The sequence below is a fragment of the Suricata suricatta genome, chromosome 1, assembly GCF_006229205.1.
Source record: "Suricata suricatta isolate VVHF042 chromosome 1, meerkat_22Aug2017_6uvM2_HiC, whole genome shotgun sequence".
In the NCBI taxonomy this organism is placed as follows: domain Eukaryota; kingdom Metazoa; phylum Chordata; class Mammalia; order Carnivora; family Herpestidae; genus Suricata; species Suricata suricatta.
The window spans coordinates 41,484,816-41,498,129 of NC_043700.1; the positions used below are offsets into that span (position 1 = coordinate 41,484,816).

General features: G+C 38.7%; 1 protein-coding gene across 1 annotated transcript in view; it reads left to right on the forward strand.

Moving 5' to 3' along the window:
- Positions 1-13,314, forward strand: part of PIWIL2 (piwi like RNA-mediated gene silencing 2) — a 72,328-nt gene that overhangs the window by 16,219 nt on the left and 42,795 nt on the right. The window contains exons 10-16 of the mRNA XM_029942502.1: positions 1,707-1,895; positions 2,481-2,565; positions 3,411-3,500; positions 4,934-5,074; positions 9,677-9,790; positions 10,482-10,670; positions 12,714-12,815. Of these exons, the coding sequence (XP_029798362.1) occupies positions 1,707-1,895; positions 2,481-2,565; positions 3,411-3,500; positions 4,934-5,074; positions 9,677-9,790; positions 10,482-10,670; positions 12,714-12,815 (910 nt within the window). The remainder of the gene's footprint in view (positions 1-1,706; positions 1,896-2,480; positions 2,566-3,410; positions 3,501-4,933; positions 5,075-9,676; positions 9,791-10,481; positions 10,671-12,713; positions 12,816-13,314) is intronic.

Here is a 13,314-nt window from a genome sequence, read left to right on the forward strand (position 1 = left end):
TAGCTTTTTCTTGATTGTGCCTCCCTCCTGCACATCTTCCACTTACCTTTTCTGATGCAAAAGATAATGATTATGGGAAAGGGATTTGGTGAGAGAATATTAAAAACTCATGAAGGATTTTGAAAATAAATTATAGCTTGAAAAGTATTTAAATATAGATTCTATACTAGTTGTTGCTTTTGACTTCCACAACTACATCTATATAGTGAACTTTGTTTATAGCCATCTCGTTTCTGTATTTAACCTATCAGACAGAATAAGCCCCCCCCCCACTCTCTGCATCTGGGATATATCAAGCACTTGATGATGATGATGGAGATGATATTTACAAGCACTTACACAGTTCTGTTATCTCTGCTAAGCACTGTTCTCAGTGCTTCCTTTATATAAAGTCATTGTGTTCTCTCAACAACACTTATGAGTTAGGTTCTTTCACTGACCCCACTTTCACATGAGGAAACCAAGGCACAAAGATCAGTAACTCACTCGAGTGAGTCTCATAGGATAGTAAGTGGAAGATACAAAATTTGAACCCAGGCAGTTTGGCCCTGGGTCTGTCATCTGTGTGGAACCGCTTCAGGTGTCTTATGATTTTCATCACTTACTACAGGCTTTCTTAGGGAGAGTTCTGTAGGACATTAATTACTCAGAGTGGTAATGAACTGAATGTTCATTCATGAGGTAAAAAGGAAAAAGGTAGACAGAATCTGTGGTTAAATACATTGAAGGGAAATCAAGCTAAGTATGTTTAGTTAGTAGCCTGATATGCTAATGTATGTTGTGAATCTCTAAGGAGGGCTTATGTTATACAGAATGGACTCAACTTTTTAATTGTAGAACCTTTTCCACACTTCCTTGCAACTTCTCAATGGACCAGTGTTCCTGAAGAATATACCCTGGGTGACACTGACCCACACAAAAAAGTCCAAGCTCTTATTCTTGACTTACAAGGACATTCACATCTTGTTCCTGCCTGTCTTCAGCCCATGCTTACCATCGTCTGGCCTGTTCCACTTTTTTTGCCCTCCGCATCCCCTGATCCCTATTTGTAGCCAGCATACTGCCGCCTCTGCCTGGAGTATCACTCATTCTTTTGCCTGGCATTTCTGCTTGGTAGATTGCTCCTTTAAATATCAGCTGCCTCTGTAAATGTTCCTGGACTCCCTAGGCATATTCAGACATGCTTTCTGTGAGTTACCTGTGTTGGCTTGTTCACAACACTGTTTAGAGGTTACTGTGAGGATACATTTATCTTTGGTGAGTCTGCTTATCTGCATCTTTAGCATCTTCACCAGTACTATATAACGATAGGTACTTGCAATCCCTTCCATTAGCTCAAAAGGGCAAATATAGCTGAAAGAATATTTTGTTGTTTCAGTGTAGACTATCCTAATAATGATGATACAAAATCATTATTTTGATGATTAAATAACATATTTGAAGGCAAACTGAATTTTATTAAGTTATAGTTGCTGCTTTTAATTTGACTTTTACCTTTTCACTATATTTTATTGATTTTGGGTTTTTTGGTAACGTTAAAAAGAAAAGAGATGAGAGAGTCGTATCTCTTGAAAGAGACAACTGGAACTTTCTGGTGCTATATAGCTGTGATCATACCCCTGAGGTACTTATTTGTATCCCCTATCCTTTTCATTGTGCTCTGCATGTTCAGATATGATTCAAAAGTCTTTTGTCTCTTTCCAAAGGCATGCCATGTACCAGCAGAATAAAGAAAACTTTCAGGATGAGTGCACTAAACTTCTGGTTGGCAATATTGTTATAACCCGATACAATAATCGTACCTATCGCATTGATGATGTGGATTGGAATAAGACACCAAAAGATAGCTTCACAATGTCTGATGGCAAGGAGATCACATTCTTGGAATACTACAGGTAGAAAGAAGAGACTGACTGGGCTTGGGCCTCTGGGAGGGTGTGGAATGACGTCTACCATGCTCTAGCAGGATATTGAGTTCCATGGTAGCATACAGCAGCACACTTTTTAAATAATTGGATTGGTAATGCACCTAAGTTTGAATAAACTTGTTTGTGGGATTTAATTTGAGTATGCTACCCTTACAATATCATTTCTTTTAGTACTCTGGAAGTTACTTTATAAATTAATGCCAGGGCTTTGAATTGTAGTTCTTTTGCTGGTTTAGAAGTCTGGTTGGAGAGATGAAATTTGAGTCATTAATTGTTTGACTATTATTTTGCCTTCCCAGTTGCCCAAGCCTTTCAACCTGATGCTGTTTTAAGCAAATTTTTCCCTAGACTATTAGATGATTTCTCCTCCATTTAATTGCAGTGTTAACTTGAGCCTGCCTTTTCCAGCTGTAAACACGCATAATGAGTTTCTAGTGAATCCTTGACAAGGTTATTATGCAAATTGTGTACCTCAGTGCTAGTTAAGAGACTGTTGCCCTAAGAGTGGTGGTGCTGCTTCTGAAATGCTCTCCTGCCTCTGCCCTGCTCTAGCAAAAACTATGGAATCACAGTTAAGGAAGAGGACCAGCCACTGCTGATCCACAGGCCTCGTGAGAGACAGAATAACCAAGGGATGGTGAGTGGGGAGTGTCAGATTTGTACTTCTAGCTTAAATTCTTCATCCATGGTGCTGGGGACTGTGGAGCAGAGTCACAGAGTGGTTGGGAACACTGCAGGGCTAGGATTTGCTTTTGAACTCCCTATAATGAGGAACTAAGTATCTACATAAGCAAGTTAGGTTAAGGAAGAAAGAGAATTTGCTGCTAAAGATTAGAGCACTGCATCCATTAGGGAAGTTTTAGACATTTAAAAAACAGGGCTAGGGGCCAGGGGAAAGTGCCTTGATATTGATTCCTCTGTCTTAAATGAGAAAGCTGAAGATCAATGGGTTAGATGAGATGGAGGTATTGCCTTAGCTCATCTGGAGGCCCAAGAGGGACAGAGTGTTTTCTTCTAGTTTTTCCTCTCTTTTTGACTGTTTAAGTATTTTTCCCTTTACCAGGGTGCCTGGGTGGCTCAGTTGGTTGCTTGTAACTTTGGCTCAGGTCATGATCTCATGGTTTGTGGGTTCAAGCCCTGCATGGGGCTCTGTGCTGACTGCTTGGAGCCTAGAGCCTGCTTTGGATTCTGTCTCCCTATCTCTCTGCCCCTCCTTTATTTATACTGTGCCTCTGTCTGTCTCAAAAATAAGCATTAAAAATATTTTTTCCCTTTAATACAACAGGCTCTAAGTGTTGTGACTGAAGGGAAAAGGGTAAAATACTTGTAGTGCTTCATTGCCCTCTTCTCCGGGGTTTTATGTTCCTTAGTGTGCCAGTTATGCCCCTGCAGGCCCAGTCCTGGGCATGGCATGTCTGTCAGGTCAGGGGAACAAGACCATTTTCTACTGCCTTAGTTTTCATCTCCATTCTTTCTACAAAGCTGCTGAAAGGCGAAATCCTGCTGCTGCCTGAGCTTTCGTTCATGACTGGAATCCCTGAGAAGATGAAGAAGGACTTCAGAGCCATGAAGGTGAAAAATGCCCATGTTGAATGGAAGGCCTTTTTGATAGCTTGAGCTAGACCTGGTTAGGCTTGTGTCATCACCTAGGCAGGTCTCTTCTTCCAGGCTCCAGTTCTCCTTTCTGTAAAACATCCAATGTCCCTTCCCACACACTTTGAAAAAGCTGATCAGACCACCCTTTTGAAGAGTGTTATAAGAGTGGAATGATTGGATGATAAGGTAAAAGGAAGCAAATATTGCTGTTTTAACCCTCACCAATCAGATAGATGACTGTAAGCTGGTCATATGATCATAAGTGAGGTTCTTTGAGAGCACTGAGTTTTTCTAGCATTGCTACAAGCCCTCAGTCTATTTGAAGAGGTGGAGGAAATAATGTAGCAAAAGGCAATCAACAAGTCAGAGGCTGACATGAAAGGAAAGAAGTTTGTCTTGTGGGACTTGAATTGTCCTGGAGGTGTCGGGCTCAGTTCTTGTAGGAAATAGCTGAGAAACAGAGACGTGCACAACAGCATGAGTCCAAAGCCAGAGTGCTTCACCTCTGCTCTGCCTGCAGCGCTTGGGGCTTTCCACACTTGAGCTACTGTGCTGCCTCACTTTTTCAGCACTTGTCTGTGTTACCCTTGGACCCGTTCCTGTCTCCGATGCCACAGACTATTTTCAGTAACATAATCAAGAGCCTGAAGTGAAATTTAACATTCCTGTAAGAGATTTCTTTCATGTTTACTTTAGTTCCTTCTCTGTTTCTTACATAGTCAAGGCTCCTTCCTTACAAGTCTCAGTCACCTAATGACTTCATGATCCCAGGGCTATCCGTACAACCCTGTAGACTGGCGCTAATGACTGCCTTGCAGAGAACAACAACAGATTCTTTGGTCTCGGAAGAATAAACTCACTTATGTGATTGACAGTCTACATATACACCTTCTAGATATCATTCAACAATAACATTTAGAAAGCACGTATTATGGATGAAACATTGGACACAAAGTCTCTTATGGTGACATTAAATACAGTGCTCTGTAGTATGACATGAAGTATAAGAGTGGATGATTTTCCATTCTGTTATGTTTGGCTCAGTGCTGGGCACAGAACGCTTTTCCCCCCAATTTTTCCGAAATATTAAATAGGTGTAATCAAGCCCTCTTTGCTCCTGTTTCATAGACTGTCCTAGGAATTTTAAATTCGGAACATGACTTTGAGAAAGAGATAAGGTCATGTGGGAGAAGAAATAATATTTCAAAATCTTTTATGATTAAAATTTTAACCATAAATCTTATTCACATTCCTGACAGATGTTTACTAAAATCCTTGGAAATATTTGAAAATTTCTACAGATTTCAATGGAAAGAGGTTTTCTTTTGGAAATGTTTTAGGCACATTGGGGTTTAACTTCATGTTGGAGAAAGTAATACTTAAAATATCTCTGTTTTAATTCTATTTAGGATTTAACCCAGCAGATCAACCTGAGCCCCAAACAGCACCATAATGCTTTGGAATGCTTGCTGCAGAGAATTTCAAAGAATGAGGCAGCTAGCAATGAGCTGGCGCGCTGGGGCCTCTGTCTGCAGAAGGATGTACATAAGGTAAACTGGAGGGTGTAGCAGTGTAGGAACAGTGCTGACCAGCGATTTTAAGAGCTTAGTGAAACTAGCTGATGGCTTTCTACTTTGTCTTTGTTTTGGAGTTTTACTTTATTATTATACTTTTTTTTTTTGCTCCTGGTCATAATATTTGAATTTTCTTGTCTTAATTTGCTACTATCTCTTACAGATTTTTCTTCTGTATTTCCAAGGGCTCCAAGGTGTTAATTTTTAGTCAAACAGAGTCAGACAGATGCCACAAGGAATATTGACTTAACAGTTTACCTCATTATCAGTTTTCCAACCCAAAAAATTCTTAAGGTTCTGTATGTTCTTTTCTTTTTTCTTTGTTTTCTTTTTCAACAAGTAACTCATGATTCTTGAATACACTATTGTCATTCTTTCTGTAGGCATAGAGAGTCTCTCAGTCTTACACGATCTAATTTTCTTATGGCCCTTTCTGCCTGCAGTTTGCTTGATTCTGCTATGTTGTATGTTATGCAGCGTGATCCATAGGGCAGAGGTAGCATGAGATGGTGGAGTCTTTGGCCTTTGGTATCTGCTTATTTGGCTTTGAATCTCAATTCTGTCACTTGCCATCTTAGTTACTTTGAGCAAATTGCATAGCATATCTTAGTTTCTTTATCTGTAAACTGAAGATAATGATTGAGGTATAAGAATTTAAATGGTTACCATCTTTAGTATAATATGTGACGCATAGTAGGTGCTCAGTAAACTATAGTTATTATTATGTTTCACCTTTCTTTTGAGGTTATACCAAAATAATTAATTCTGTCTTTTCTGTAGTTCTTTTGCACTCTGAATTGACTTCTTGTTAAAAATTTCTTTTTCTCAGAGTGCCTGAGTGAGGCTCTGTCGGTTAAGTGTCCGACTTCAGCTCAGGTCCTGATTTCACTGTTTGAGCCCTGCATTGGGCTCTGTGCTGACAGCTTGGAGCCTGGATGGAGCCTGCTTCAGATTCTGTGTCTCTTTTTCTTTCTGCCCCTCCTTTGTTCGTTCTCTCTCTCTCTCTCTCTCTCTCTCTCTCTCAAAAATAAATAAATGTTAAAACAAAATTAAAATTTTTTTTCTTTTTAAAAAAGTAATGGATAGTGAGAAGGAAAATATTGAAATTTTAGAAAACATAAAAAAATAAAAATGTAAGTAATTTCATTATCCAAAGATGATATCTCAGTGATTTGTTTTAGATATGTATAAAAGATAACTTCAGGGGCACCTGGATAGCTCATTTGGTTAAGTGTCCAGCTCTTTATTTCAGCTCAGGTCATGATCTCACAATTGTGGGATCAAGCCCTGTGTTGGGCTCTGCACTGAGTCGAGCATGGATCCTACTTAGGATTCTCCATCTCTCTGCCCTTCCTCTGCTCATACGTGCTCTCTCTCTCAAAAAAAAATAATAAAATAAATTTAAAAATATAACAAGATAACATAAGATAAAATATACTTCAGTGTATTTCCTTTCCCTGCATATTTTTCTGAGAACCTTTTTCTTACAAAGTTGTGATTATATTGTATATGTTCTTACATCTTCTTTTTCCTTTAATATTATGTCTTGAACATGTTTTCATGTTATTAACTATTAATTTGAAGACAGAAAACATAAACCAAAGGAAAAAAGTTCATCTTGCTGTATCCGAATAACCACTGTTAACATTTTGGTACATACCCTTCATTGGATTTGTGTGTGTGTACATGTGCATGCTTACATGCCTTTGCAAAATCACACATAGCATGTATTCATATAGTTTCCTTTTTTTCCCCTAAGGTTTTCCATGCCATTTAGTAGTTTTCTGAGTATTTTAATGGCTGCCAGATAAGTTTACTAACAGTTTCCTTTTCTTTCTCAAATTGAATTTAGTATTTTTCTATTAGAAACAGTTATTCAGTGAAGAGCCATGTAACTAAATCTTTGTACATGTTTATTTTCATAGTCAAAGTTATGGACGTGGAATTATTAGGTCAGGAGACATTTATGTTTTTAGTACTTTAATTGTATATTGCCAGTTGCCTTCTAGAAAGGTTCAAAAAGTTTTTATTTTCATATCAATTTCATTCCCTATACTCTTGCTAATATGGGCATTGTTATTCTTTATTTTAGATTTTGATAGTAGTAATTAAATCATTACAAGTTCAGGGGCACCTGGGATACTCAGTCAGTTGAGCGTCCGACTTCAGCTCAGGTCATGATCTCACGATCCATGGGTTCGAGCCCCGCATCAGGCTCTGTGCTGACAGCTAGCTCATGAGCCTGGAGCCTGTCTTCAGATTCTGTGTCTCCCTCTCTCTGACCCTTCCCTGCTCATGCTGTCTCTCTCTCTCAAAAATAAATAAAATATTACAGTTCTTTTGATTACAGATGAAATAAGTAGTTGTTATTTTTAAAAATTTTTTTAATGATTTTTATTTTTGGAGGGAGAGACAGAGTGCAAGCAGGGGAGGGACAGAGAGAGAGGGAGACACAGAATCTGAGGCTGGCTCCACTCTGAGCTATCAGCACAGAGCCTGATGCAGGGCTCGAACTCATGAACTGTGAGGCCATGACCTGAGCCAAAGTCGGATGCTTAACTGACTGAGCCACCCAGGCATCCCTGTTATTATTTTTTGTATTAAAAAATTTTTAATGTTTGTTTTTGAGAAAGAGATTTCAAGCAGGGGAGGGTCAGAGAGAGACAGAGGGAGACACAGAATCTGAAGCAGGCTCCAGGCTCTGAGCTGTCAGTGCAGAGCCCAATGCAGGGCTCAAACCCACAGACTGTGAGACCATGATGTGTGCTGAAGTCAGATGCTCAACTGATTGAGTCACCCACCTCTGTTATTTTTTAATAAGCAAATGGTAGAGATCATAGAAAGTAAAATTCCTTTATAATTATACATCCCCAAAGATAATCACCACTAAGTGTAAACTCATTCAATTTTTTTTTTTTAGTTTATTTATTTTAAGAGAGAAAGAGGGAGAGAGGGAGAGAGAGAATCCCAAGCAGGCTCCACACTGCCAGCACAGAGCCGATTCAGGGCTCAAACCTATGAACTGTGAGATCATGACCTGAGCCAAAGTCAGATGCTTAACTGACTAAGCCAACAAGGCACCCCTGACTCAATTTTTTTGATGCATACGTTACTACTTATTTTTTGTAAAAACAGGATCATATGACATGTGGTTAGAAAGTGATTTTATGGGAATGCAAACTGCACCCACTCTGGAAAACAGTATGGAGGTCCCTGAAAAAATTAAAAATACTTAAAATTCCATACAACCCTGCAGTGTACTATTAGGTATTTATCCAAGGGCTACAGGTATGCTGTTTCAAAGGGACACATGCACCCCAATGTTTATAGCAGCATTATCAACAATAGCCAAAGTATGGAAGGAGCCCAAATGTCCATTGATGGATGAATGGGTAAAGACGATGTGGTATATAAATACAATGGAGTACTACTTGGCAATCCAAAAGAATGAAATCTTGCCATTTGCAACTATGTGGATAGAACTAGAGGGTATTATGCTAAGCAAAATTAGTCAGAGAAAGACAAATATCATATGACTTCACTCACATAAGGACTTTAAGATACAAAACAGATGAACATAAGGGAAGGGAAGTAAAAATATAAAAATGGAGAAGGACAAAACATAAGAGGCTTTTAAATATAGAGAACAAACAGGGTTGCTGCAGGGGTTGTGGGAGGGATAATGGGCTAAATGGGTAAGGGGCTTAAGGAATCTACTCCTGAAATCATTGTTGCACCATGTGCTAACTATGTGGATGTAAATTATAAAAAATAAATTATAGAAAATGATTTTAATGTTTGCAGAATAGTTCAGCGTGCTGTTCTTCCTGTTTTTGAATATTTAGATCTGCTTGACTTTTTCCTAACTTTAATTTGTTCTTTCATTATATTTATGTCCTTTCCTGCCTGCTTTTCTTTTTAAAGTATAATAGGTAGTTTCTGTTCAGCCTTATTAAGAAATTTTACTTTTGGGCACCTAGGTGGCTTAGTTGGTTAAGTGTACAATTTTGGCTCAAGTCATGATCTCATGGTTTATAAGTTCAAGCCCCACATCGAGCTCTGCCCTAAAGGCATGCGGCCTGCTTAGGATTCTGTCTCCCTCTCTTTCTGCACTGCATGTATGTGCATGTGCACATGCTCTCTCTCTCTATCTCAAAATAAATAAACTTAAAAATATTCTTCTTAAAAAATAAATTTTACTATTAATTTTCTATTTTCAATTTGTTCTTTAAAATATTTTTTAAATTATTTTTCCATTTATCTTGAAGTTATAGTTGTTTTACCTGCATTGTCTACTAAAGAGGTAAGGCTTTCTAATCCTTTTCTTGGGAGACCATGTTGGAAACTTCACTAATTAAAGATCCTTGCCCAGAAAAATTTTACCTGTATTGGTCCAGGGTTTTATTGACCTGGACTCATTGCTAGAAGTTTCATTTTTGTGCCATTCTCAGAGGTTATAACAGAGGCAGGTCTATATAGTGGAATTGACCAGGCCCAAGAGAGAACAGTGTCAGTGTTTTTTCCCTAAATAATGTTTGCAGATGACTCATGCCATGGGTACTTTGTTTTCTGTTACAGATTGAAGGACGTGTTCTACCAATGGAAAGAATTAACTTAAGAAATACTTCATTTATCACATCTCAGGAACTAACCTGGATTAAGGAAGTTACCAGAGAGCTTTCCATTTTGACTGTAAGTGACTTTTGAGGTGGTGAAGAGAGCACCAGTATTACTAAAAATATGGAAATTAGAAAGCAGGAATGATTCAGTGTCTTCTTTTTGAGAAAGAGTACTAACTGAATTCCCATCCTGAATTATCTGCTAAACAGGGGTCCTTCAAATAGAGCAAATTGATGAGTTGTTAGAGGTAAGCACTTTGGTTGGCCATAGACTTATGAAAAGGAAATGGATTGCTGTGGTAATTCATATAGTGCCAGCCTATTACCCAGTCTCCCATTTACTTTCCTTCATCTTCCTGGCTTTTCCCTGGGGGTTCCTGGAAGATGTTTTTATCCATGAAAGAAGTAATTAAAACAGTCCCCCACCAAGGGAACTAAAGAACAAAATTGTATATCATTATTTTTAAATGTTTTTGGCTAACCTGGGCTTTTGGGCCAGGCATAAAGTATATCTATTTCTAAAACTTTTTATTGAAATATATTTAAAGGAAAAGTATACTTAAAAGTGTATATAGTATTCCACTGTGAAAGTGTGCCACAGTTTACTTATCACCCACATCTATGTTACAGGAATTAGATGAAAAAAAGGACTCAAGCAAGAGAGAATTATAAGCAGTTTCTTCTCCAGAATAATATCTCCTGGTTTTGAGTTTGGAGTGTTTAAGTTGTGGAGAGTGCTAAAAATAGCTTGTGGTTATTTCTAGGTCCCCATGCATTTCTGGGCACTGTTTTACCCAAAGAGAGCAATGGATCAGGCCCGCGAACTGGTTAATATGTTGGAAAAGATAGCTGGCCCCATTGGTATGCGCATAAGTCCACCAGCCTGGGTTGAACTAAAGGATGATCGAATAGAGACCTATGTCAGAACCATTCAATCCATGCTAGGAGCTGAGGTAATAATCTAATTTGAGTTTATGAATAGAATGCTTGTTTTAAAATACTTGAATACTTGATTTTAAATTATCTTGCTTATCAGTGTGCTCTTTATGATGCCCAGAAATCTGTGTCTTACTCATGTGCACATGAAATACTGAACCAAGTAGTCTTTATGCCCTTTGGTTAATTTTGCTTCTTTCTATGTTGGCAGTCTCTCTCACTCTGGTGTTCCTTTTTTTTTTTTTTTTTCATGTAATTAACATAGAGAATAGCTGACTTAACTTTAGTTCCTTATCTATATAGAACATGTTGTGCTCAGAAAGCAACATTTTGGGCCCGGTGCCATTTTGCACAATTCAGTACTGCACTGTCACAGTCTGGTCTGGCTTAAGATTTGAATTGCTCTGGGGATGAACTTGGCACCCGGGGCATCAGCTCGGTCCTGATAGCTGATTGGGAGCACTGCAGCGAGCAGGTCATGGCACTTATAATTGCAGTTCTTAATCTGTTTGTACACAAAACGGAGGAAGAAGCTTAAGGAGGGAACAAAAGCAAAGGAAATGTTTTGGGAAGTAATTAGTCTTTGACTTGAAGAGTCCATTCTTGGGAGATCAGTACTAGATTTAGATTTTTCTGGGATTTCTCTGATCCCCCACTTTGGGTTATCACCCAGAGCAGCACCCTTATGTTCCGTCTTTGTAGTTTCCTTCTGGTTTCCCATGCTAATTGTACTCTGCCATGACTACCCCCTGGGGCTGATAATTGATAATTCTGCTCTGCTTTCAAAAGAATAACCCAGCATAGTGCATCACCTCCCCCATCTCACAACATGCCACGTTCTCTTTAGGAGAGTGTACTGCCAGCAATTTTCATGCCGCATGGATAGCAGTTTCATTCAGGTTTCCCACACATAACTCATACTGGTCTTGCTGTGTTTCTGTCATCTTTAGGGCATGCTGTTTTATTATTTTTTATAATTTTATTATTTACTCTTATTTTTTTATGATTTATTATCCCACAGATGTCTGCAGAAGCCAGATGAACAACACAAACAAGTGTAGTAGGCTAGGAGGGGATTGTAGTGAACTAAAGAGAGTAATCAACCCCATGACTGCAGAGAAAAGCCAAGCATTATCAAATTAATTTTTGATTTATTTTTCAGTAGAAGCAAAAAATCTGGATTTGTACGTGTGTGCCCCTCCGTGTGTTTAAATGTTACTTAAAACAAACAAACATGTAATTCACTGTAGGGACTAAAGAGCTACATGTGTTTGATAGATCCAGCCCATAGATGCTCAATGTGCAGTCTGTGTTCTGTGTAACTTTGGAAGAACTTTGATATGATTGCTGGAACATGTGTTCTCTGAGAAGTCTTAATCTAACACTCTTGATATGGAGTAATATAATATTGGTTTAACATTAATAGCTATTTCTGGCATAAAGGATTGGCACTTTTATTTCACTCAAGTGCTACTTTTATTTATTCAGACTAAAAGATCCTGTGTTTCTAATGTAGGATCCCTTAAATGGTGAGGGGTCAGGGGCTCTTATATGAGATATGCTGCTGGCAATACCATTCTCTCTCCTAACCAGAAATTTAGGAAAAGCCACTTAAAAATTTGGCAGTAGCTTCATTTCTTTGTACTTGACCCTGAATGTTTTCTTGTGGTATTGCATTCCATGTAATAAGGTGCTCAGTTTACTGAAGAGAGTGGTAAAAAGCATTTTAGGGAATTGAAGGCAACAACTAATAAGTAACCCTTCAAATTTTTAAGCCTGCCTTGTGCAGGCATCATAAGTCTCCTAAGGAGGAAGTCAGGTAGTCAGAACCAGCTCTAGATAATTTATGGTATCATATCTCGTATCTCTGCAAAGAAGCCGTGAACCCAACAAAGGTTCAAGAACCCGTTTGGGGTTGGAATGTCTCCTCTCTTTGTTTCAGTCCCCCTCTGCCTCAAAGATCCTGTGACTTGACTGACTTAGACTGCCCATAGCTGTAGCCCCATCAAGGTCCCCTGAGGATTCCAAAGCCTGACTTATATGTACTTTATCTCCTCAAGGGGAAGATACAGATGGTTGTTTGCATCATCATGGGCACACGTGACGATCTCTATGGGGCCATTAAAAAGCTTTGCTGTGTGCAGGTTCCTGTGCCCTCACAGGTGAGGAGAGAGCTGGGCAGGAGGCATACATGGAAACTCTATAGCTTCCCTTGAGACTTTGAAAAGAAGGGTACAGATATTCAAAAAGACTGAAGTTACTGTTAGAAACCATCACATGTAACCCTTCTGGTGGGAAATTCCCCTTATTAAAGTAACCTGGTAAAAGGCAGATGGTCTTTGTAAATGCTGCCTTTATATTCCCAAAGGAGTAATCTTGCTGGTTCAGAGGGTGGTTTCACATGACCGGGTTCTGAGAGTATATGCTTCTTCCTGAGAGGGAAAGGCTGTTTATCCTAAGACGGTTGTGGTTTTTGGTTTTTTTTTTTTTTAATTTATTCTATGTGAGATCCTTTTGAAAGTTTTTGGTTTTGGGTTGTTTTTTTGTTTTGATGTGTGTTGTGTGTGTGTCTGCATGCCTGCATAGAAATCCTAGAATTAGAGCTAGTCATGCATAGTGTACTGCCTGATAACTGGGGTTTCTTAAACAAATATAATGTTT